This window comes from Trachypithecus francoisi, unplaced genomic scaffold (assembly GCF_009764315.1).
Source record: "Trachypithecus francoisi isolate TF-2019V2 unplaced genomic scaffold, Tfra_2.0 Lachesis_group1, whole genome shotgun sequence".
NCBI lineage: Eukaryota > Metazoa > Chordata > Mammalia > Primates > Cercopithecidae > Trachypithecus > Trachypithecus francoisi.
In genome coordinates, this window is record NW_022681454.1 from 19,892,627 (window position 1) to 19,919,143 (window position 26,517).

Genomic DNA, 26,517 nt, shown 5'->3' on the forward strand with positions numbered 1-26,517 from the left:
AGTCCACATCAAAGTGCCAACAGATTCAGTGTCTGGTAAGGGCCTACTTTCTGATTCACAGATGAAATTGTTTCACGGTGTCCTCACATAGTGGAAGGAGTGAGGGTTCTCTCTCAGGCCTCTATTATTAGGGCACTAATTCCATTCATGAGTGTTCCAACCCTATGACTTCATCACCACCCCAAAGCCCCACCTCCAAATACTATCACCTCGGGAGTTAGAATTTCAACCTATGAATTTTGAAGGAAGAGAAACAATCAGACCATAGCAGAAAGATGTGACCTTCACTTATGGGTATGACCAGCTTTAGGGAACCCCTTAAGGATAGGAGCAGGAGAATGAATACTCTGACTTCACTTTCCTCTAATTTTCTAATCTCCTATTAGTGTTCTTCAGTAGCCAAACCCAGTCAGAAACCAGAGGGCATTGAAGCCTTGTTGATATAGTTCATACCGATCAGCATCCCAGAGCAATAACAGGACAAAGGGAAGAGTGTACCTATACAAGAGCAAACAGAAAATATATGGCATATTCTGTCTTTTCAGAATCATTTATCATATTGCTAGACAAATAGGTCACTTTCTTTCCCTCATCCCATTCTTAAATAGAAAATTAAACCTTAAAACCTGAATAGAAGACAAAAGTCCACAATCAGTGCTCTGTTTCTCATATGCTGTGAGCTTTCCTCAGAAGGTATTTTACTCCTATGGCCCAACTCAGTGTCTACATATGCTGACGGCTCTAAAATCCATAGCTGTGCGCCCAGGTCTCTTTCCTGCCCTCTAGATGAGCAGATTCAACTGTATGCTAGTTAGCTCCCGCAGGATGCCTCACAGGCTTGTCAAACTAGTGTATTCAAGAAAGCACCCACCACTTGCTGCATAATATCCTGATAGAGTTGCAATGCCAAGGAGCATGTTTTCTGTTCATTTTCTAAAATGATGACAAAGTTTAGAAGAGGCTGTTTTAATTGTGATTAGGAGCAGCTTATACTAATTGTGGTTATTATAAAGATATGAAAAATCCATATCATCGTCCATGGTTCATACACCAACACATAGCATGGGACTTTTGCCACTTACAATGTCCTCTGTTAGTCTTAATTTGCTTTCACCTGAATAATTGCACTAGTCAATACATATTGAGTACTTCCTATGTGTCAGGTATTTGTGCTCTTAAATTTCAGTCTCACAAGAACCAGATGAAGAGGAAATGGAGGCTTGTAGGGGTTGTCATCCCCAAGGACTCATAGCTGATAAGGCGTGGAGGTGAGTTTTAGATAGCCTAACTTCAGAACATATATGCATGTCATTCCTCTGCAATACTGAATACAAATCATTCTTACAGTACAGGGAGGAGGGGTTAAAAGGGCACGAACTAGGCGCTCTGCTGAGTCCAACACTGAAGATGCTAAGGGTAAGGAAAATATAATAGGTCTTGAGGAAGCTGGAGAGGAGAGATTATAAAGTAAAAGTAGCCGAAGATACAGGATATAAGATTTTAAAAAAATTGTTCTTTTCCTTTTAAAGAAAAACATTAGTTAAGCATGCAGTGCGCTAGGCATTGGGGATAGAAAAACTATAAGGACAATTTCAATCTAGTGAGAAAGAAAGGTAAATACATTATAATAAATTTTAAAATTTAGATTTGTATGCAAGGTTCACAGAACATTAGAGAAATTATAGACAGAATTTATTCATTCATTTTATTCATTCAGAGGGCATTTCTTGAATACCCACTACATTATGCTTGAAGCCGGAGAAACAAAAAGGGCAAAGATAAAGTCATTATCCTGAAGAAACTCAGTCTAATGAAGACGCTTCTGGGGTGGTAGGCAGGAAGCAAGGATGGAGCTACACGAGCACAGAAGGATTACATAGCCTCGAGTGCTCAGATAATACCAATTTAGTGTTACCTACGCAAAAAGTTAGGGCTTTGGGTTGGCAACAGTAGAGGATGCCACAGAAGTGCAGTGGACAGGTCCAAAGGGCTTGGACTTAACTATGACAACCCAAATTGTTGCTGGTGGAACGCAATGCAAGGGAATACGCATTTTCCTGCAGCATCAGTTTTGTTATGATGTGGAGCACAAAATCGTGCTTGTTACTACTTAAATGGGGATATACTGTGAAGAATGCAATAACATATGAGATTCATACAATACGACAGGAAACGAATTTCCACAGCTAGACTTATGAGTTAGCCAGATAGGACAGGAAACTACAAGAAAATCCCACAGCTGGGCATGCAGTTGGCTTTGGCTGTCACCCCTGAAGACTCGGGGGGAGGAGTTCACAGTCTTCAGCTCTCCGGGTATCTAGGGTAAGATAGTTGAGGAACCATGAGTACTAAGTGTGCGAGAAAAGCGTTTAGGAGTTAAGCGCATGGGCTGGAGAGAGATTAGGGCGCAGGCGACTGGGAACCCGTCATCTTCCCTCTGCTCTCTGGACCTCTTAGTCGAAAAACATCCTCCACCAGGTGCCCCTTTGTCGCCAGAGACAGCGCCTATACTTCGCGAGCTGCTCGCTGAACGCCTGGCGGCTGGTTGCCTGGGCAACCCTCTTCCGGGGCTCCTCCGCGACTCCTTACTATTGGTTTAGAAGACGCAGCGTGCGTCTGACGTCTTTGCGCAGCGCAACCAGAGTCGGGGCGGGCCGCGCGGAGCCTTAGTTCCCTGAACGCCGGTGCTCGGTGGCAGTAACCTTGGATGTTGGCCCACCGAGTGCGGGGCAAAAGCTCCGCCGGCCTCTGGTGGGGAGCAGCTCGTGTGCGGGTCGCGGCGGGAGAGAGGCGCGGTAGGAACGAGTCCCCAGAGCCGTGAACCGCGGGTACGGGTGTCCAGTCCTCGCTCTCGGCCAAGCCGGTTTGCTTCCTGATCTGTGGCTAGGGCCCCCGGACCCCGTTGTTAAGGACCCTTGAGATCCTGAGCACTTGGAGTGTGCCCCTCCTTTCCTGGGGTAGAGGGTCTGTCGAGAGTATCCTTCGTTAACCTTAATTAAAACTGGTAAACTCCTGCTCCCTCGGCCCATTTAAAAAATCTCTGTTTTTTCTTTTCTTTCTTTCTTTCTTTTTTTTTTTTCTGTGTCTTCCTCTTTTGCTAACTTTGATAGCATCCTGGCCCTGGACTGGTCTTTAAGTATCTAGAAGTGAGTGTAGGAGGGGTGGCTGGGAAGATGGAAAGTTGGTTCTAAGACCCCTAAGCAGATTCTGCGACCCCTAATACTGGCCCTTTGAATTTATGGTTAAACAAAGGGATTGGGATAAGTGACTGTTGGGCTCTGGGTGTTTTAGAATTTGACAGAGCTTTACAAATGGGACATGGTTTCTTTAGTGGGGCTCTTACACGTTTGGAACTTTCTAGACCTGGATTAGAAAGCAGGAAAAAAATGTGGCCTCTGCTGCCTGAGAATTTTGTTAGTTCAGTGGTCTAAAAGCTGAGTACAGGAGAAAGTATATACGGGGAAAGAGGCTATATCAGCTGTCCAAACAATGATAGGAAGTACACTTTCCTACCATTGACACAGATGCCGGCAGTCCCTTGTAGATAGATGACCTGTAGCAGCCAAGGAAGCTTTAAGGGGAATGTGTGGGCTTCATAGGGTGGTTTGTTTGCTTTCTGATATTGTGACATAGCTTAGTTCCAGGTTAAGTGGATTTATGGATTCTAATATCTATAATTAGAACCTTTGTCTTGTTTTGTAAAAGAATGAGCGGTGACCTTGATAATAACACAAAATAGTTCTTACTACTTCGCTTCTTCCCATCACTGCCCCTTTACACCATCCTTCACATGTTATTTAATGGAAAACCACTTGAAAGAGTTACCAAGGATACGATTTATTAAACTTTCTTTCACAAACAACTCATACTCCAGGCTCGTCAGTGGTATGCTCCCAGGTGGTTATTTTTAAAAATTGACCACACTTCCAGTTGTCCCTTGGTGTGCGTGGAGGATTGGCTCCAGGACTCCCTCCCTCCCCCCAGTCTCTTTCAGATACCCAAATCCACCCATGCTGAAATCCCCCAGTCTGCTCTCCGTATCCGTGGTTGGGTCAATCTATAGATGTCGAACCCGCGTATACGGAGAGCCAACTGTAATTTGTCCTTAAGGTAAAGGATAAAAAAGTGAAAAAGCAATTGCTTTGGAAAGAAACTCTCTAATACAGAATTTTGAAGGGGAATGTATACATGTTTGCATTACTGTATGTGTATTTATTGCTGAAAATTATATAAGTATATTGTACTTAAAAATTGTCCTGTAAACTCAAACTGTAGAAGCTCAGTTTTCTAGCATGTTTAAAACTTTTTCAAATGAGTTTTGGTGACTTTCTGAACTCATTCAAAATATAATGCAACACCTTCCCATTGGTTTGTTACAGGAACAACTTTTTGACGTGAAGGAAGATAGAAATTTAGCTATAAAATTCCATCCAAAACTTCTACTGAATTGGTAGGTAGTATTGAAAATGTGCATCATAATTTGATGTGGCTCCCTATACATTTGCTATGTTTGTGGGTATACATCTTTGCTGTGCTTCGCGTTCATCTGTTGCAGCTGTTAACAACTGATGATCAAAAGAAATTGGACTCAGCTGGTCTTCAAATGGATGTAGCCCAAGATGTTAAACCAAATTTTTTAAAAAGGAGAAAACATTTGGTCACACTGTTGTTAGTAATAGTAATACTAAAGAACACTTTGTACCCTTGTAAAGAAAATTGTAATAATAGCTAAGACTCATGTGGCCCTTACTGTATGCCAACCATTATAGAAATGTTGTTTTACATGTATTCGTATTAGTCTTCATCAACACTTAAAGTAGTTCCTGTAATTATGCCCAATTATGGAGTTAAGGAAACTGATTTTTTTTTTTTTTTCCAACAGAAACTTGTGTTGTTCCCCCTCCAGGAGCGTCTCAAAACAGAAGTCAGGCACAATATTAAATACTTGTTGAATGATCACAGAAGTACGATAGTAGGTTAACATATTTGAAGCTTCTCTCAGCTTATTTTAGAATATTATCTGACAACTTTAATGAGATTTTAATTACCATAGTACTAGAAAATGCCCTGGGGATGAAGCTGCAGTGTGATAACTGGGAAATAAGTCATCTGCTAGTAGTGGGATGAGATAAATGAGATCAATGTATTAAATCAAGGAAATTGAAATTATTCAGTGTGCGGAAGCAAGTTTACATTTAGTTTATCTTTACATGGTATCAGACTTTAAGCTGGTACATCATGTTTGCGATATCTGGCTATTTGTCCTCCTTTTGAGGATTTCTAATTTGTTAAGTGGATTAAAAGCATTTCATGTGAGGAATAATTTTAAAAAGTATCAGTGTTTATCCTGAAGAAGAAAAAATGAAGGAGTTAAGAGTTAATGCCATCAAATATTTGAAAAACTGTCGTTTGGAGGTGGTAGAAGACTTTACCTGTGTTGTCCTAAGGGAAGATCTTACACTATACTTGAGAGGCAGTCATTATTAAAGGCATTAAAGTGAGACGTGTGCTAATAGAATAACTAGTTGTCATGGAAGTGAGAGAACAGAGTAATCAAGTAGAAATAAGGACACGGGATAGAAATCAGAATGCCATAGAAATATACATTTGAAAAACCAAGATCAGGAAAGGCTTCATGGAAGTTGGGAATGAAGCTTGGCCTGAAAATACCAGTAGGCACTAGGGTATGAGAGAGAGAGAGAGAGAGTGTGTGAGTGAGTGTGTGTGTGTGTATGTGTGTATGTATTCCTTGCAGAGATACAATTGTAGAAATTGATTAGCTGGAAGCCTTGGGGTATGAACTAGAGTCCTCCATTAGCAGAAAAAAAGGAACTGTGTAAGGGAAAAGTGAACCAATATTCCGTGGGTGAGTAACTTGAGAGATAATTTCATTTACTCCCCCAGAAAACATTGATAGGCTTTTATTTTCCTCTTTAAACAGGTCAGGAAGTCGAGGTTTAAGGAGGTTAAATCTGCCTAAATTCATAAACTTCATAATTGGTAGAACTGAGATATAGACCCATATTTGAGCCCAAAGCTCGCCCTTTGTCATCACAACATGTAGCATTGAGTGTAGGAAATGAAGGAAAAGGAAACAATGGTGATTCTGGTTTTCAGTATGGGGACCAGAAAACTGGTAGTACCCTGGGCTAACAAGGGATTCATAACTTCAGTGTGACAACTTCGGTTTTAGTTATATTAAGTTTAAGGAGCTTGTGATACAATGGGTAGGAGAGTTCATTATGTCATGTGAAAAGTAGAGCTTGATGTGCACATGTTAACATTTGGAACTTTGGAAATAAGCCAGAGAAGATGGAGAGGATGATAGGGGATGTGCCAACCACTCCTTTCAGAAATCTAGTATGTGTTTTCTAATGTGGCCGGAGGATTGGAAGTGAGTTTCTAATAGTTTATTTTGACAATTTGAATGGGAAAAAAGTTGACTTTTGTGCATCATTTTCTTGGAGATGATTATTTTGCTGTTACTGATACTATTGAAGTTGATATAATTTCATGTTTTCTTATTAGTCTTTTCCAGTATTTTGCTCCATATCAACTTTTTTGTGTATCTTTTACTGTATTGTATAATTGTATACTTTGTTCTGGTTTGGTCTTTGTATTGATAACAAATGCTTCTCCAAACAAATTTTGAAATCAACTTTTTTTTTTTTGACTGCAGGAGTGAAAGGGAAGCAATGCAGAAATCAGAGGGCTCTGGAGGCACACAGTTGAAAAACAGAGCAAGAGGTACAGAAGTTTGTGTCTTAAGTGAAGAGACCAAGTTTGTTAATGGCACTTTATGTGTTACAGATGGATGCAAGATGAACTTTATTGCTTTTACCTGGTTTTTATTGATGGTCTGTTTTGTCCAGGTGACTATGATCAAAGGACGTCATCAAGCACACAGATAAAACACGGGAATACAGTTCAAAGAAACAAATCCTCATTGTCAACCAGTTCTCCAGAGTCTGCAAGAAAACTTCATCCTCGACCAAGTGATAAACTGAACCCTAAAACAATTAACCCGGTAGGTCCAAAACTACTCCTAACTCAGTAGATTTTTAAAGGCATTTCACACAGTATTGAACAATTCTGGATGCTGTCTTCAGTTTTGTCCCTTTGCTAGTTTTGAGCTAATGATGAGGAAGGGCCTGTGGTTATTATGGTGAAGTACTAAGATAATCAGTCACATGTGGGAGTGAGTATGGAGGTTAGGAGACACAGAAGTTAACCTCTTTGGGTTACCGCATTGTAGTGCATAGAAAATTGCACCTTAGCTTTAGATGTTATTTGCAGTATTGTTTTACTTCCCAGTGAATAAACTGGTATTCAGTTGCCACAGAATGCTTTTCGTGCTTCCATAGTTGCATAAAGGTCTCTGACTGTTCCTCTGTATTCTGTAAATTAGCTCCACCAGAAATCCTAGTTGTAGTACTAGCCTCCTTTGCCCTTTCCTAACAATTTAATGAGATTTAATAAACATGGGATTTATGCAATAAAAAAAATCAGAAGTGAACACACCTGTGCAACAGTACCAGGTGTTATTTGCCCCCTGCTCAACTTTGAAAGGGTGAGATATTTGTGATTTCAGCCTTCGAAGGGGATTGTGAGAGTGGCTGAAGCTCCTGATTCACTTTGATGGTAGGTAGAGTATGGCAGGTATTTAAGCAAGGAAGTAAGGGGTACAGTGAGCTCTCCAAGACGGAAAGAGTGTCTGGCTTGATAAAAGAAAAATGAAAAATAGTTGGAGCAGCTATGTTCCTTTGCTTCTTTCTGTAATCTGCAGTGTCAAGGAAATTGAATACCTGAAGAAGGCCCTAATAAGCTTGTTGCTCTCACTTCCTTTGCTTATATTTAGTTGAGGGAGTTTGTGGTGACACTTCAGTTTTCTTCCTCTCTTTAAAGAAGTACTTTTTGAATTAATAATATTTAATGACCTTAGTCCTAAGTTTTAGTAAAAATTGAGGAAAGTTTTGGGAAATAGTTAAATAATTTGACCTGAGATAAGCATGTCTAAGATATGTAAAGGCTACCAATCTAAAACAAATGAGTTGGAAGTCAGAATACTATTTACCTTTGGGCGAAAGGTGGTTAGGGATTTGGGAGAGGCAGTGGAGGCATCTGGTATGCTGGAAACTTTCAGATTTTTCAACTCTGTTAATAAACAAGTGTGTTCATTTTATGTGAATTCACTGTTGTGATTTATGCACATTAATATTTTAAATATTTGAGTTAAAAAACTTTGAAATGCTAATTCAGTATAGTATGGTATATAACATTAATGCAGAGTTGAACTATGGTCTGAAATTGTTAAAAATTGAATGGGATAACATTTTTCACTTTAGACTTGGTAAAATTTGGTTAAAATCGATAAAAGTAATCCATTCATAAAAAACATTCTGATTTTGTGGGACGTGGAAGATGAAACCATGATTATCTCTAGAGCAAAATAGAAAGGCAAAGAGAGGAATTGTTTAACATTTCAATCAGAAATGTAGTCTCTGTGGGTGTTTTGAAAATTTAGGGATTATTGATCTGTAAGGGCCAAAAAGATCGTTTGCTTGTAGGTGGTAGAAGTAAAATATATTGCGAGTATAGTACTAATTTGTCTTCATTTTTTCCCCATTAGGTGTAGCACTTTTTTCAAATACATACATCCAGGCATATATTTGTGAGAATCTTCTCCATCTTCTATTCTGTTTTTTCAAATAACTTTCTTACCTGATATGCTTATTACTTGAAAATAATTTTTAAAACTTGTATTTCTTTCTTAGCAGAAATTGTAACTAGATAAGTGAAACATTCCTCTTGTGAATTGTTACACATAACATGGATTGAGTTTTGGAAATGAATCTTTTTTTTTTTTTTTTGAGATGGAATCTTGCCCTGTCGCCCAGGCTGGAGTGCAGTGGCGCCATATGGGCTCACTGCAAGCTCTGCCTCCTGGGTTCACGCCATTCGCCTGCCTCCTCAGCCTCCCGAGTAGCTGGGACTACAGGCACCTGCCACCATACCTGGCTAATTTTTTGTATTTTTAGTAGAGACGGGATTTCACCCTGTTAGCCAGGATGGTCTCTATCTCCTGACCTCGTGATCCACCCGCCTCAGCCTCCCAAAGTGCTGGGATTACAGGCTTGAGCCACTGCGCCCGGCCAGAAATGAATCTTTTATTATAATTTAACTTGAATGAATTTTCTCCTGTGTGCTTTTACTCAAAACTCATGCTTTTCCAGAGGAAAAAAGAGCTGATTCTAAACTTTTTAAGGACGTTTTGAAACTATCACTGTGTGTGACTTAAAAAACATTATGTAGTTATGTCTTTAAAACAGGTCAATTTATATTTTGTAATTTAGACAACTATTTTTTCGTTTGATTATATATTAAAAGTACCATGTGATAAAATACTTTTTGTTCCTAAATCCTCTTTAAGTCTCTTATCAATTATATTGAAGTTATTTATGCTGTGATTGTTTTATTGTTATTGACCATCCCTTAAATCATCTTTGAGAGTAAGTATAAAATCAGTCTATTCAGATATAGCAAAACTGAAAGGTTTTGAAGTTATATATCTAAGAAAATACATCTGGGCGTATATTTGTGAGAATCTTCTGCATCTTCAATTCTCTCCCCCCTGTGCAGTGTAATCCTTTGTTTTTTATAGAAGCCTAAAGCCAGTTTGGAGAAATGTGACTACCTACACCATCTGTATTTGGCGGGAGGACAAAGTAGGAGATGTGCAGGAGGCAAAAAACATATACTTTTCCTGTACTTAACACCCCTTCTCCATAGAGTCCTCACCTTGAAGGGTCACAGTGGGAAGAGGGTAGAAAGAACTATCAATATGTGGTTTCAGCCGCCTTCAAGCATTCTGAATCGTTAGGGGAAAAAAGATGTACAAAGTGTAGTTGTGGTATTCTAATAGAGGATTGACAATTTTTCTCAATTGTGTTGCTGGGTAGAAATGGTACACTTTGATACCAGCTTGGTGGTTTGAAAAGCAAGATGGCTTTGTGCCTCTAACCTCAGAAGTATGGGTAATAGTAATATTTTCATTTTTTATTTTAGTTTGGTGAACAGTCACGAGCGCCTTCTGCCTTTGCAGCTATTTACTCTAAAGGAGGTATTCCTTGCAGGTAAAATCAATACGATTTATAACTGACCAAATTATTCAAAATCATTGAGTAAAATCAATACAGTATTTAGTTTAAATGTATTGTAAGTTTTATTTACTAGTGAGGTTGAAATAAAGGTGACTGTATTCACACTTTCTTTTGGATTGGTATAGATCCCTGAATGTTGTTGAAGAAAACCATTTTCATTCCAAAATACAGTTATTGGGATATATGATAAACCATCAATTAGTTTAAGAAATTTACATGAACCCTTTTTCTGAAATAATCAATTTAAGCATTCACAGGCTTGGGCAAGTTGCAAATTAAAAAATCCTATCTTGTTGATAAAATGAAAGTTGTCAATTTAATGAAATTGTTTCATAATGAATACATATGGCTGTTTTTGCTTCCTTTTGGATATAATTCTTGCCGCCTTTCTAGACAGATGTCAGAACTATTTTTTTTAATACAGACTATAGATAATATATCATTTTATGATTTATTTCTATAAAACATTTATTTCTTCAGAGTACATCCAGTTTTAGCCTGTTCTAGATAATAGAAAGTTTTATTTTGATTGTTGAAAGAATCACATTTATTTATTTTTGTTCCAAAGTTCAAGAAATCTAGTTTTTAATGGTATTTTCAGATTTGGAGTGAAAAATAAGCTCAAGAAATGCTCTTCAGTTTATTGTTATTTCATATTTAGATTCTGATTTGAAAACCTATTTAAAGGTTCTTAACTCTCTACTCCCCACCCCTCAACAATTTATTGTTGCAAAAATGTAAAAACAATTTTACAGAGACGTCTTGCTCTTATGAAAATAAGCCTAAAGGAGTCAAGAAGTTGAGAACATTACAAACGAGTTCAGAGAAGCATTTAGGTTGATGGATTAAGTTCACTATCATGATTGTGATGATAGTTCCTTGAGTGTATTTGTACATAAAAACATACCAAATTGTATACGATAAATATGTGCAGTTTATTGCATATTAGTTATTCCTCAATAAAGGCTGTAATCCCAGCACTTTGGAAGGCCAAGGCAGGCAGATCACCTGAGGCCAGGAGTTCGAGACCAGCCTGACCAACATGGAGGGAACCCCATCTCTACTAAAAAAAAAAAAAAAAAAAAAGCAAGCGGGCATTGTGGCACATGCCTGTAATCCCAGCTACTCGGGAGGCTGAGGCAGGAGAATTGCTTGGACCTGGGAGGCGGAGGTTGTGGTGAGCCAAGATCGCGCCATTGCACTTGAGCCTGGGCAACAAGAGCGAAACTCCATCTCAAAAACAAAACAAAACAAAGCAAAAAAAAAAAGAACAGTTAAAAGAGGCAGAAATCCTAATTCAGGAGCCACCACTTTGTAACCCTGAATGGGCCATTTTACCTTCGTGGCCTCGGTTTTCTTCTCTTTAACAGAGAGAAAACTTGGTTTTGCCTTCAGGTTGTTAGTGTTAGGGTTACATGATCTATATCTGAAAAAGAATGTTCCTTGTAAAACATTTTTAATAATTACTACATTTTGTTTGCATTTTTTCATTTCTGTAGATTACCTATTGTGTCATATTACCAAAAGATAACACCTGGAACATTTGCATTAAGATTCACAGACAGCAACATACTTAAGCACCAAAACTGTAACCTTAACACATGTGGGGTCACTTTTGCTGAAAGAGTAGGATTTTGTAGGATTATTGACATTGCTTTGTAAAATGTCCTTGTTCCAATATGGTTATACTGTATGTTAGATGATCCCTGCTTAATATAGAATTATATTTTTCTTATTGCATTCACTGACTTTTATATTTTAGATTGGTACATGGTTCAGTAAAACACAGATTACAGTGGGAATGTCCTCCTGAAAGTCTTTCATTTGATCCACTTCTTATTACTTTAGCTGAGGTAAATATGCTATCTCTTCTATTAGAAGAAAAATGTTAAAAATTGGATTAAATGTTACTTTGTAGCTTGTCAGTAAATTTCATTCTGTGCTTTTAAAAAAGGAAGCACACAGTAGGCATTGAAACACCACACCCCCTTAGGAAATAATTATGATTCTTATATAGTTATTTGAAATTGATTAATCAGCTTTATAAACATGGAATTAGTCTGCATAGGGATTTATCGATAACTGGATGAAATATTTGTACTTATTTAAAAAAATACGTGGACTCATAATGAGGAGACAGATTTTTTGGTACTAGTGAAATCAGGAAAACATCCGGGATTAAACTGAAAACTGTGCCAGATAGTGGTAAGTGGTTCTGTGTACAACCAATCGTGTTGACATGATGTGTTTCTTAGGGAATTGATACTACCTACCTAAATGTTCTTTTGGAGAACACTCCAGCTCTCTGCTTTACTTGTACATTTCCAGTACAATATCATGGAGGTAGTTCTATAGATTATTTAAAAAAATTTTTTTTGATAGCTTTCTTTATATAATTTAACATTTGTGTCAGGAAAAATGGTGGAGTCTTAGCTTCAAGTGAATCATTGCTGTCTTCTATGAATTTTATTCCTAGAGTTAGAAGTAGAGCAATGAATTAACCAGCTGTCTTGTATTTAAACTTTTAATTACTTGCCTTGTTGAAAGTTAAGGATCATTTTGTTGTCATTAGTAAGAAACAAATGATTCAAGTTTGGGTGATATTAGTAATAAAACACCTGAGTTCTTTCACTGATAGTTTTACTTAGATTAGTTACTACTGTGTAACTTACTCTATAAACATGGCAGTGCCTTTTTAGGTTAATATCATTTGCCTTTCCTATAAAACCAGTGGGGAGGACCAAGTGGGAGCAAAACAGAAAAAAGTAATTTTTCCAATTGAGATTCCTTAATTAAAATGAAACATCAAAGTCTCTAGTTCTTCCTTTAATTTTCCAAATATGTTTACTCTTTTAAGAGTAACCAGTTACTAGCAAAATCTGTAAGTTTTTGTTTTTCTTGATTTATTGCTCAGTATTACAAGTAGTGTATTTTTACAGGTAGCCTATTTTGAAATTCAGTTCTGAAGTTGGCATTAAAGGTTAGGCTGAGTACTGTGGCTCATGCTTGTAATCCCAGCACTTTAGGAGGCCAAGGTGGGAGGATCAATTGAGCCCAAAAGTTTGAGACCAGCTTGAGCAACATAGGGAGACCCTGTTTCTACAAAAGAAAAAAAATCACATTAGCCGGGCACAGTAGAGTGAGATGCTCTCTCAAACTTGAACACACACACACAGACACACACACACAAAATTTGTGATGTTTCCTTAATTCTTATTTAAACCTTAAGCCTTTTTTACCGGGTAACAAACCATGTTTTTTTTTCTTTCAGACTAATCAAAACTGGTGATACCTTTGAAAGTGTACTGTAGCTAATCACATTGTACAGGGAGTGCTTTAATTTGGGATATCTTTAAAGGGACTCTAACTTCTGCTTAAAGTCAGCCTTTTATGTACCTATTGTCCAAATGTCAATGCTTTTCCTTCTGTATTGAGTAGATGTTTATCTTTCTCCTGGCCTCATTTACTAACAGATAAGTAGTGACAGAAGAACCATGGCTGAAATCCACTTCAACTTTTAATCTGAGAGTTATTATCTCTAAGATGAATAGGATGCAGGACACTGCTAAGATGATAGAACCTGTGATCCAAAATGATGCTCATGTGCTTGGAAGGATGGTTTTCAAAAGCATGACATCTTTGAGGAAGAGAAATGTTTGATTACTATTTGGAAGCAGATATTTAGATCTGAAGGACAAATTAGTTGAAAATTAGTATTTCTAAGCATGATTTTGCAGCTGATTTTATTTATACATAGTCAAACTGAAAGAGTTTACTGTTAATTTTGTTTGTTTTACTTTATCATTTTGAAAAAAGTCAGATGGCCCTTTTATCTTGACTCACTGTGATTGGTTAAATCATAAAAGAGTCCTAGCTAATTGTTTCTAATGCATTTAGGGTGAAAGGCATAGTGAGATATGATCTACAGTTTTTAAAAAATATTTTCATACTGCATGTCAGTATTACAAATGATGTTTAAAATCTTAACATGCCTTTGAAATGCATGTAGTATAATACTTGCTTTCTAAATATGTTAATATAAAATAAATATGAAGGAAATTTATTTTAGAAACTTATTAAGTCATAAAATCACTAAATGTAGTGGGTCTCATAGCCATGCGTTTATAAAGGAGTGGTTATAAACAGAATAATTTGCTCTGCTTTCAGGAAGTGTTTGAGTGTACGTAACAAAATGTTTTTATTATCCTAGTGAGTTTCCCTTCTTTTTTCTGTATTTTCATTTACCTTTCCTTTTCCTCCTTCCATTTCCTGCTTTTTCCTTCCTCCCTATTTTCTCTTTCTTTTTATATTTTTTCTTGCCTCCCCTGTTTTTCATTTCTTTTCTTTTCCTTTTTCTTATTTTTTTCTTTTTCTTCTCCTTTCCTTCCCTTCTGTGGGTAGAGATTACTCTTGTCTCCTGTACGGCTGGCCCTTCCTATCCATGGGTTCCACATCTAGGGTTTCAACCAGCTGCAGATTGAAACTATTAAAAAAAAAATACAGTGCAACAATAAAAAATACAATTAAAACAATACAATATAAAAATTATTTATGAAGCATTTCCATTGTAATAGGATTATAAGTAGTCTAGAGATGATTTAAAGTATATGGGAGTATGTGCACATAGTGTGCTGTTTTATATGAAGAACTTTAGTATCCACAGGTTTTGGTATCCATTGGGGTCCTGGAACCAGTCTCCCTTGGGATACCAAGGGACCCTTTGTCTCAGTTTCTCAGTGTAACTGAAATTGTAACTGCTGAAATTGTGATTATGATTAGGAAAACAAGAATGAAACTTGATTTTTGTTTAAGCAAGTAAAGACTCAATTTTTCTGTTATTACCATAATGAAATAGGTAGTAAATCATGTTTCCTCTTGGTCTTTGGCAGGGTCTGAGAGAAACCAAGCATCCATACACCTTTGTATCAAAGGAGGGTTTTAGAGAATTACTTTTGGTCAGAGGTGCTTCTGAAAAAGCTGTTCCTTTGCTACCTAGACTGATTCCTGTGCTAAAGGCAGCTCTGGTATGTCATTTATTTCATTGTACTTTATAGTTGAAAACATATGATAGAAAAGAAAGCTGTAATATATTTAGAATATTGTGTGTCTTTTTTCCTCCAAATCATATGCAAATTAGTTCTTTATCTGTGATTTTGACGTATTTGCAGAATTAGGCAACTGTTACTCAGGGCCAGATAACTACAACTTGAAGACATCTTTAGAGGATGTACTAAAGGTAAAAAGGGACATTTTAAGTAATTAGAGGCAGTACTGAACCTCAAATCAGTCCTTCTGTATGCTAGATATATTTTAGTTAATGCTTCAGTCAGATGGAAAACTTGCTTTTTGCTTCTAGATGTCCTGTGTTGAAGGTTATTTTTAAAATTCTAGGTTTTGTTGACTGTCTTCTGATTTTAGATGTTTAATCTTACCCTTTTCTCTACTTGCTTGTCCTTTTGTCTGATCTATCTTTTCTTTCCTTCTCTCCTCTCTTCCCTGATGCCCCTACATCCCCAACTAACCAACCTTACAGGTCCATTCGGATGATGAAGTGTTTGAAAGAGGATTGAATGCCCTAGTTCAGCTAAGTGTTGTTGTTGGTCCTTCTCTAAACGACCATCTGAAGCATCTGCTTACAAGCGTAAGTACTGCAGAGATTAGATAAGGATTGGCTGTATGTATCATGCACCAATCATATCTCTTTATGATTTAACAACTTCAGATCTTTAACTCAAAACCTTAAAAATCTCATCATCCTTAACAAAAAATATAGAACTCATTCATAAAACATTTTACTAATGGACAGTATTAGTTTTATTTTTTTTTTAAATGGAAAACAGCTACATGAGCAGAGTTTAGGGTTGTAATAAAAAGTAAACCAGCCAGGCTTGGTGGCTCACGCCTGTAATCCTAGCGCTTTGGAGGCGGAGGTGGGTGGATTGCATGAGCTCAGGAGTTTCAGACCAGCCTGGGCAACATGGTGAAACCCCACCTCTACTAGAATACAAAATATTAGCCAAGCGTAGTCCCAGCTTCAGGAGGCTGAAGAAGGAGAATTGCTTGAACATGGGAGGTGGAGGTTATAGTGAGACGAGATTGTGCCGCTGCACTCCAGCCTTGGTGACAGAGCGAGACTTGGTCAAAAAAAAAAAAAAACAAAGTTGAATGGATAAAAGCTGATGAACAGTAAGATGGTATTATGTTCATGTTGAATAACTATGAATTATAAGCAGTGCTCATACACTGTCTTGTATAATCATATATTACCAAACACATTTAAGTATTTTTGGTTTTCATTGTGATGTTTTAGTGAATCTGTAAATTGCATTCAGGAAGAGACTTTTTCCTGATATGTGTAACTTTAGTTCTTACTATAAATATTTACTGGGACCCTGTGCAGCTCCTGAGGTTTCCAAGACCACTCTTAGGTTTGATGATTTGCCAGAACGATCCATGGAACTCAGGAAAGCTGTTATTCACTGTTACGGTTTCTTACAACAAAAAAAGATTAAAAGCAGCATAGGTAAGAGGCACATAGGGCAGGGTCCAAGAGATGCCGGGCGTGGAGTTTTCAGTTTTCTTCTCCTAGTGGAGTTGTTCATGCAGTGTTTACTTCTTCCAGCAACAATGTGTGGCAACGTGCATGGAGTATTGCCAACTAGAGAAGCTCACCTGAGCCTTAGTGTCCAGGATTTTTATTGGTGTCTGTCATGCAGGCAAGACTGCCTGCCTGTGTGGTTGACATTAGTCTACACCCTCTCTAGAAGTCGAACTAATACCCTGTGAACCAAAGTTCTCATCATAAATCACATTGTATAGACTACCTGGTGTCGCCCAGAACTCCCATGTTGACAAGGATACCCTATCTGGCAGGAGCTTAGAGGTTATCGTTCAAGAGCTAGGGGCAAGGGCCAAACATTAGGCAAGGGACATACATACCGATAGAAAGATTAACATCTTAGGACCTCCCTGTCTACGTTCTTCTGTATTTCACAGCTGAGGTATGATTTTGATCATGGGTCCACTGTTTTTTCTTGGATCCATCCATATGAGAGATCTTAGAACTATATTTTTAACTTCCTATTTCACAAATAGTGTAATACACACCAAGAACCACCTGGTTAACACTCTAAGAAGTAGGGGCGATGGTGACTATCAGGATAGATGTGCTCATAAGTGGTAGATGAAATTCCATGAGGTTTCAGGTGAGGAGAAGACATAGTGAGAATAGACTCTCAAGCCTTGACATATGAGGAGTGTTAGGACAGAAGAAAGAGAATCTTGGCAGATATTTGTAAGCTTCATATCAGGGGGTGTGGATGACCAACTACGGGAATTTCACAGTAGTGTACAAAGTGATTCATTCAAATATTCAGTAGTTTAATAATAATCTCTTGCACTCTGCCGTCCTGTTTTGTGCCAGGTGTGCCAAGCATTGAGAATATAATCCTGAGCAGAAACTGGCGTGCTCTCAGCCCTTGTGGAGATTGTTGGTTTTGATTTTGTTTTTTGTGTTTGTTTTTTGCAGGTGGGTGGGGGATGTAGAAATAAGCAGCAAGGACATCTGCTGAGAATATTGGGATGGAGTCAAGGGGTAGTGATATGTAGAGAAAAGGAGTCACACTGGATCCTTCCTCACAGTCAGTCAAGCAAGGCTTCCTAAATAGCCTCCCAGTCCCACCTCCAGTGGCAGAAAAGGCCAGATTAACAATTGTATACATTTGTTTTTTAATCTTTCTGGGTCAGTGGCATTTATCTTTGGCCACTTGCATTCCTCCTCAGAGCTCTCATTTTCCTAGACAAGAACTGACTGAAAGGTTATCGAGCTTTCCTGGGCTGCCAGCATTTTGGGAAGACCTAGACACCACCCTGACCGTCAGATCCTGATATTATATAAAGAGCTCTAGAAATAGGTTGTGTGAGGGTTAGTTCCTGATCTGTTACCACTCACTATGAGACAGACACCACTGAGGATGTCAGTGAGTTGCTATCAGACCCCCTTCGTCCCTCACCCCCATCTTCCATACCTTTCAGCCTCAAAGCCTTCTTTTTCATCTGGTTTATAGATTTCTACATTAGATGCTTATTGGAAGAAGGGGTATTCTTCTAGAAGAAATTTTTCAAAACCAGTTACTGAACCCCTATATGCAACTCATTTTTTCCTCTATGCAAAATAAATTATACCTTTTCTGAGCTGCAAATGTATGGGACTTTAAAGAGGGAATAAATCACCTGAAAATCTTGCTTAAAATGCAGAATCTGGGCTTCTGCCCTGGGATTCTGGTTAAGTATGGCATGAGACCCAAGAATCTGCATTTTTAAACAGCATCGCAAGTGATTCTGATGCTGATGGCCCCTGGATCTGCCTATTAACCTCTGTGCTATACAGGGTGTATACAGATTCAGTAGGGTAATGCAGTGTGAAGAAAGCAACTGGAAGACTGGAGAGGGACACTCTCCATCCCCAGGGCGTTCACTATTACTAAATTACTCATGTAAATCCTCTGTCCTTTGTCCTCTCTTCCCTTTTTATTGTGGGAAAATGTGTGCTTTAGAGGCAAAGCTTTCCTCAATGCTCTTGCAGATTACAAAATTGCAAAATATGCTATTTTATAGAAAACTTCAGATAGCATACTGTAGCAGATTTTATAGGATTGGTTTTACTTGAAGTAATGTGAATTGTTTTTTAAAACAAATACAGAGGTACCTATAACGCAAATTTCAATGAGATGCTTCCTAAGAGAAGCCTTGAAATCTAAAACAAGGGGTGCTTCTGAAGATTTACTTATGCACATGGTGATGTTAAGTTTAAAGTCATTTCGTTTCCCCCTAATCTTACTTTAAAAGCTTTCCAAGAGATTAATGGACAAGAAATTCAAAGAGCCAATCACCAGTGCATTACAAAAGCTAGAGCAATGTGGCGGAAGTGTAAGTAGAATATTATTCCTTAAGTCTGTTTTTTTTTTTTTTTTTAAACTTTTAGGCATATTATTAAATTGACTATATATTTAACATATACTGTCTCATTTCAGCTACGGGTAACTATGTGAAATTGATGCTGTTATTTTCCTTTAAGAACTCAGAGTTTCTGTCTCTAGGTCAAGCCCTGCCACTCAGACCAGACTCAGATTGAATAAATGTAGGGCTTGTATACTTTCACAGTGCTTAATATGGCATTCCATGTGGCACAGTGGTGCAGTTTTTTTTTTCTTTAAGGTATTTTCAGTGGTTTAGTTTTGACCATTGAAAAGTTCAGAAAACCAAATGATTAACTTAGCTCATTGAGGAAAAATACTTTTTTCTCTTTCATTTGCTATCTTTTCTGACTCAGACGTCCAGATGATTGCACTATTCTGTCTGTAAGTGCGTGCATACCACATAGGTGTATACACACACACAGACACATGCACATACAGTGCTGGAATAGTTTAATTGGTTATTCTAACTTTTCAAGGTACAAAATTATGGAGGATTTCATAACTACACGGTGTCAAATTACTAGGCTAATTGAACTTTCAGCATTTGAAGGAAGCATTCAGATAATCTCATCTTAGAAATAGTTCCATAAAAGCAGTCCTTGCTTGTGGGAATTTTGTTTAATCAGATCTTAATGATAGAATTACGTGTGACTATCTTAACATTGCATAACTTAGTTCCATTCTAGGTACTTTTGAAGGAATTAGTTATGAGAAAATTTGCCTGATCATATACAATTTTTTAAATGGCAGACATAAAGCTTTAGCGAAATTACCTCATTTGACCAATTTCAATGAGTTGTTTGATTACATTCTTTCCATGATGGATGCCTAGAATAGAGTTTACAAGAGGAAGTAAGTCCCAGAGCCTACTAGATAATAAATTTCTTTGTTGTGTTTGGGTCCTAGGCAGAGAATTAGCATTCGGACACCTTGAGGAGATGTGCAGAACCTTCCCCTAGCTAATCCCATGTCTCCTCTGCAGCAAGGAAATTCTTGCTTGCTCTTCTGAGAATGTAAATGCAAAACATATTTCTCCTTTCTTCTTCTGTGGAGTGGAAGTGAACAAATGCTAAATAATGATGCCACAGCTTTTCAGTGGGAAACCCTCCCTAGGTAGTTTTCCATATCCTGTGGGCCAGTATGGGAAATGGGACAAGTAGAAAGAGACAGGCCAGGCATGTTAGATTTTGTGGTGGGAGTGGAGGGGGTGTGGAGGAGGAGATAGTATGCATGTAAATAAAGTTTAGAAACAACACATTAAGATTTGGAAGGGGAACACAGAGGTGTACTTGAACAATCCAGGATCCCAGAAATACCAAATTCTTTTTTTTACTACTCCATCTTACTAGCTTTGAATGTTGCTAATACAGAATTTTTAAACAGATTTTGTAGTTAATTACTTATTTTCTTCTGACTTCTCTTGTTTTCTCATGTCCTACATAATATTTTAATAATGTAATTATTGTAATAGAAAATTTTCTATTGCAATTACATGCCAAAGACTTTCTCTTGGCTTAATTACTATTGTGCTAGCCTCTATTACTTTGTAATCCTTCTTGAAATTAATGCTCTTTTTTCTCTTCTGAGAGCGTAAAAGCTTATATATCTCTTTCTTTCTTTAAATATTAGAAATAAGTCTTTAAAAAGGAATGTTCTTAGTTGTGGTTTCTCATTTCTTAGGACTTGTGTGTATCAATGATGGAACTATTCAACTTCTGGGTACAGGAAAATATCTGTTACAGATAGTCACAGTGTTACTTTCTTAGAACTGATCTGCCTTAAATTTGAAATCAGTTCATTCTTAGCCTGGTTTTTTTTTCTAAGTGAAATGCATATTTATTTTGGGAAAGGCACAACACAAATCCTGATCTTTATTGATTGTTTGGGAACTTATTACATGGCAGGTACTCTGCAGAGTACTTTTTAGACATGAAATTCATTTACTCTTCCTAGTCATCAGAGGGAGATTCTATTGTTATCTCCCTCTAAAGATCAAGAAACTTAGGCACAGAGAAGTAATTAGTCCAGGTTTGACAAATAAGTGACCAGTAGATGCTGAATTCAGATACTGGTAGTCTGGCTTCTAACTACTTTTCTAGTTAGATACTTAAAAAAAAAAAAAAGAAAGAGCCTATATTTTATTTAACACAGCGAAAAGTCCTTCTTATTTCATCATTTTGTTCTTACCCTTTTTTTTGTTTTGAGTTTTGGATACTTTCTAGGCATATTCCTGCAAATACAATACCTGTTAGGGGAAGTCTGCATGATACTAATGATGCTCAATTTTTTTTCTGTTGACAGGGAAGCCTTAGCATCATCAAATCTAAAATTCCAACGTACTGCTCCATATGCTGTTGAAGAAGGGAGCCAACAAAAATTGTTTTTTCTACCCGGTGATGTGTCAAACACTGACCGTGGGTACTCATGGAACCTTTATTCCATGTATTTTATTCTTTTGTAAATCACAGCCACCATTCATTATTTACTAGGTTAAGATGAATATACACTGAATCAAAGTTATTCAGCAACAAAACAGTTACTAATGGAAAGTTACTAAAATAAGTTCTGTAAGAGTACAATTTTCTGAGGTTTTATTATTTTTATTTTTATTATTTGTGCGAAGAACCATTATTGAGTTGGCAAGATAAGATGCATTTGTAATTTCAGGTGCATTTTTATTTATAACACTTTTTTGGCAAACAATTTGTAGCTGTGCCCTTAGTTTTACAGATAGTTTGCTGTTTCTTGGGTTTAATATTTAACAAGACCGTAGAAATTTAAAATAGTGGACAAGTGTTTGTGAATACACTTTTTAAAAATTGTTTTAAAAGAGAGAAGGGATCTTGCTTTGTTGCCAGACTGCAGTGCAGTGGCATAATCATAGCTCACTGCAAGCCTCAAATTTTATTGCACAGATGATCCTTTCATCTCAGCCTCCCGATTAGCTGGGACTACATGGTGGCACATGCCACCATGCCTGGCTAATTTTAAAATTTGCTTGTCGAGATGGGATCGCACTCTGTTGTCCAGGCTGGTCTCAATTCTGGCCAGTGATCCTCCCACAATGGACTTCCAAAGTGCTGGGATTACAAGAGTGAGCCACCATGCCTGGCCCCATGAATACACTATTAATTATTGTTTGTAAATACGTATTGTATAATGTACAATGCTTGGAAAATTTTTTCAGAGTATTCTAGAATAGTTTAAGAAATTTTTTCTAATTCTGTCAATTCTATTACAAGTATGTTGTTTATTACAACTCATTACAACTACCTAAATTTTAGGTGTTAACTGTATTTAAGTAAATACTATTTTTGCATTTCATAGCCAGAAAATACTGATGTTCACATAAGGATATTCAGCAATTAAAATGTTAAAACTTGTACATGCATTCATGGATTTTGTTTTGCTTATGTTTAGTAATTTTTAAGAAGCTTTTAAAACTTAATTTAGACATAGTTCAGAATTTTGATGTAATAGAAGCGATTCCTTCTGCAAGAGAGGAGCAGAGGAGAGGAAGAGAAATGGAAAACAAGAATAAGACCTTCTATCTTATGAGCAAAAGGAGAGGCCATAGAGATTTCTGTAGCCACACCAAATCCAAAGCATGAAAGGGATGGAAAGAAAAGATGGGTCTTGCGGAGCAGCAGTGTTGCATCTCAGCAGCTTTGCAGAATGCACTTTCCTTGCTCTATTCCCCAAACACCTGGAGTGACCTCTACGATTCTCATTTCAGGTATAATCTCACAACTGTAATTTGAAAGAGTACAAGTAATTTCTGAGGATTCTTAATGTAGAAATGCCCACCCTGCCTCAGAGCTTGTCCTTCCTGAGCCCTTTGTCTAGCATACTTTTTCCTCTGATCTCTACTCCCTTGTCACATCCTCTGATTGTACTAGCTACAACAGCTGCCTGCCCGTTGGCCTTGCTTTTACCTGTTTTCATTGCATTTAGGACTACCCAGAGCTATCTGCGATCTAGAAAATACTATAAGATTTAGTTTTAAATCTAATAATTGCAAAAATTCTTGGAAAAGACCTATAATATAGACAGTAGAGTTATAAACATTTTATTTTGCTTTTATTTTTTTGAAATACAAAATGTGCACATTGAGTTTACACAAACACGCGATGGCAAATTTCAGTGTACATGTATTGTACTACTCTTAATTTCTACACTGGTGATAGCAGGGCAGCTTTCAACATCCTATCTCTACACCAGAATAGATACCTGATTTATTGTTGCAAAGACAGTTGCAAATTTCCTCCTTCTGTAGCCTCTTGGTCTTTGTGATATTTCTACAGAACAGGGATGATGTGTGTGTCTTTAGTAATGTGGCAACTTTACAGTTTTGGCTAAGATGATTAAAAATAATAATTTGAATTGTTGGAATTTTGTGATGCACTAAATCATACTCTAATCTGGATTAGTTGTTGAGCACTTATTTTCTACTGAATCTTGGTAGTAGTTGTCAATGTAATGGAACCACTGGTGCTTTCAAAGTGAATTTTGCTTGCTGTTTGTTTGTTCCTAGTAGACAGTGGGGCAAGGTTTCTTTGTCCCTGAATGGCTGTAAGGAAGTCAGGGGAAAGAGGACAGATTTGGCCTTTAATGCTGTTAGGATTACTTGTTATTAAGCATTAACATATACTGGAGGATAGATATCCTGACTCTTTGCATATGTCTGTAAACATCCTTGTTTTGTTTGATGCCTTCTTGACCTTCCACTTAATGATACAATGGAAAACAGCCTGTAAGATTGAACAAATAACAAATCCTTGAACAAATCCAAAATTATGTATATTATATAGGCCTTGGCTGTAATGTATGATGGAAAATTAAATGCTTATTAAGTTTTTTATTAGGCATATGCTGATATCTGATGATAAATTTTTAAATGTTTAAAAATACCAGATAAAATTAATTTCTAATAGAAGGTGGGAAGGAAGGCCATAGAAACTGGAACTATGTGTTTAATTGTAGTAATCTTGTTTACTTAAAGTATATAAATGGAATTACAGCATTCAGACATGAAAATTAATTTAATTTCTGGAAATTAAATGCAGATGTCAGTATATTAGAAAACCATTCAAAATCCTAGGACTGAATACATACAAATGAGTAGCAAAAAACACTGGTATTATTTTAAAATCACTGGTATGTGAAAGCCTCAATAATCCCATGGCTAAGGAATCAATAAAACTATATGCCAGATTCTATTAGTTTTGAATATTCACAGAGTATGAAATGAGTTAGAACATCCCATGAACTCAGTGGCATTATGGAAAGGATGCAAATTTATAACTGAGAAACTCAAATCTTTTGGGGATTGCTTTATAGTAAACAAAGCTTGGTTGCATAATATGCTTCAGTGTCAAGCTGAGCAATCTATGCTAAAAGTGGTAGCTCCAACTTTAAGGGTGGTAGAATAGTTCACATTTGTCTGTTAGATTCAGGATCTAGTTGACAAGTTAAATCACATTTTCAAAGAGCTGCATGGAGCGCATTATGTTTTCATCCTGTAAGGGAGAAACATAGAGCGATTAAATTCACCATATCTGCAAGGGAAAGCACTATTTTGCCCCTAAGTATTGCCCCCTCCCACCAACCACCTATGCCAAAAGCTCAAATATTAAGTGTTTGCAAATATAAATGCCATTCTATCCATTTTCCACATAGATCACGATGAAGGAGGACCCATTTTATATTTCGTGGAGTCTATTGACCAGGCATTAAACCACTTTATTTAAATCTTTACTTGGTATTTAATAGAAGATATTTCTCAAATCATAATGCCAAAATGGAAACTACAGAGGCGCAGAGGTAAGTCAAAGCAAATGAGAATTTTGGCATTCTATGTAGATCACAGGCCAAATCACACAGACTTTTATACAGGTACAAGGAAAATTGTGTGTGTGTATGAGCCAGCAGTTCATGAAGATTGGAGGCTGGAGTGTAGGAGGCAGGATAGTGGATTAAGAGGGAACATGTTTGCAGTAATCATCTCTCTCTCTCTGTCTGCAAGTTATGGCTAAATCTGTGTTGACTGAAGGAGACTTTAAAAATGAATGATCTCCATTACAGAGAAAGGATTGGGGAGCAGAAATGACTGCCCAGTGGCTGTGTTCAGTTTAGTATAGTCTTTAGAAATGAGTTGAGTTAGGGGACAGACTTTTTGCATTATTGGAGCACTTGTCGGTTGAATGTGAATAGCACTTAGTGAGCTGTTTATGGTAGTGGTAAATGGTGGCTGAACCAACAGTGGCTTCCACTGCTAGAAACCAAGTAACAACATCACCACCAAGCAGCTTAATGTCACCAAACTAACTCTCTCAAAGACCACCACATTGAAATTCAAGTTGAGAAACAAGCAGACATCCAGAAAGGTAAGAACAACAATTTAAAAATACAGAAACAACAGATTTCTTTGTTTTCATGATTATTTGAAATTTTTTTTTTTCGAGGCAGAGTCCATTTCTATTGCCCATCATTCTGGAGTACAGTAGCACAATCATGCCTCAACTGGGCTCAAGTGATCCTCCCACGTAGCCGAGACTTCAGCCACGTGCCACCATGCCCAGCTAACTTAATTTTTTTTTTTTTTTTGTAGAGATGGGGTCTTGCTATGTCGCCCACATTGGTCTCAAGTTATTTTCCTGCCTCAGCCTCCCAAAGTGCTGGGATTACAGTTGTGAGCTACTGTACCAGGCCTTAATAATTTTTAACTGTGGTTCTACTCACACATCAAGTCAGATAATTCTAAGTAAGCTAACACTAGTTTCTTCGATAACAGGCTACTACCTGCAGTTCTCTTCAGAGAAAATTTTCCACTGTTTCTTTTTTGTGACAGAAGACCATTAGTGAGTTCAGCCAAAGAGCCATTTCTTGTCCACGTACACTAAAATAATGATTTTTCTCTTAGAAATCAGATAGAAGCATGGCCTGTTGTGATGCATACTTGGCTATCTAGGAATTCTAATTCTATGGAGATATGATAGATAATATATGAGTTATGCTAAGTCTGGGCAAAGAGCAATTCAAATTCTCGTATATGTTTTATCCTCCATGATGAATACTCTCTAAGGAATTGGGGAATCAAAAACACAGTACAGGCTGGGTGCGGTGGCTCATGCCTGTAATCCCAACACTTTGGGAGGCTGAGGCGGGTGGATCACGAGGTCAGGAGATAGAGACCATGGTAAAACCCTGTCTCTACTAAAAATAAAAAATTAGCCACGTGCAGTGGTGGGTGCCTGTAGCCCCAGCTACTTGGGAGGCTAAAGCAGGAGAATGGTGTGAACCCAGGAGGTAGAGCTTGCAGTGAGCCGAGATCACAGCACTGCACTTCAGCCTAGGCAGCAGAGTGAGACTCCGTCAAC

At 37.5% G+C, this 26,517-nt stretch overlaps 2 protein-coding genes across 20 annotated transcripts in view; one reads left to right on the forward strand and one right to left on the reverse strand.

Moving 5' to 3' along the window:
* Positions 1–2,637: 2,637 nt before the first annotated feature.
* PACRGL (parkin coregulated like) overlaps positions 2,638–26,517 on the forward strand; it is a 42,892-nt gene continuing 19,012 nt past the window's right edge. Inside the window, exons 1-12 of one of the 16 annotated variants that reach the window (XR_004437861.1) lie at positions 2,638–2,828; positions 4,380–4,450; positions 4,883–4,924; positions 6,680–6,747; positions 6,873–7,027; positions 10,066–10,133; positions 11,923–12,013; positions 15,050–15,184; positions 15,694–15,801; positions 19,008–19,088; positions 21,440–21,552; positions 24,818–24,961. Coding sequence is in view for 11 of the 16 variants with exons in the window: in XM_033213883.1 (XP_033069774.1) it covers positions 6,696–6,747; positions 6,873–7,027; positions 10,066–10,133; positions 11,923–12,013; positions 15,050–15,184; positions 15,694–15,801; positions 19,008–19,088; positions 21,440–21,496 (747 nt within the window). In the remaining 5 variants the exon portion in view is untranslated. Of the gene's footprint in view, positions 2,829–2,857; positions 3,005–4,379; positions 4,451–4,882; positions 4,973–6,679; positions 6,748–6,872; positions 7,028–10,065; positions 10,134–11,922; positions 12,014–15,049; positions 15,185–15,693; positions 15,802–19,007; positions 19,089–21,439; positions 22,530–22,591; positions 23,200–24,817; positions 26,373–26,517 lie in introns of those variants that run through there. The other 15 variants (XR_004437862.1, XR_004437864.1, XR_004437863.1 and 12 more) reach the window with 15 other exon arrangements.
* Positions 23,197–26,517, reverse strand: part of KCNIP4 (potassium voltage-gated channel interacting protein 4) — a 1,243,239-nt gene continuing 1,239,918 nt past the window's right edge. For all 4 annotated transcript variants that reach the window (XM_033213877.1, XM_033213880.1, XM_033213879.1 and 1 more), the window contains one exon: positions 23,197–24,657. In XM_033213877.1, coding sequence (XP_033069768.1) covers positions 24,610–24,657 — 48 coding nt within the window. In that variant the 3' untranslated portion in view covers positions 23,197–24,609. The remainder of the gene's footprint in view (positions 24,658–26,517) is intronic.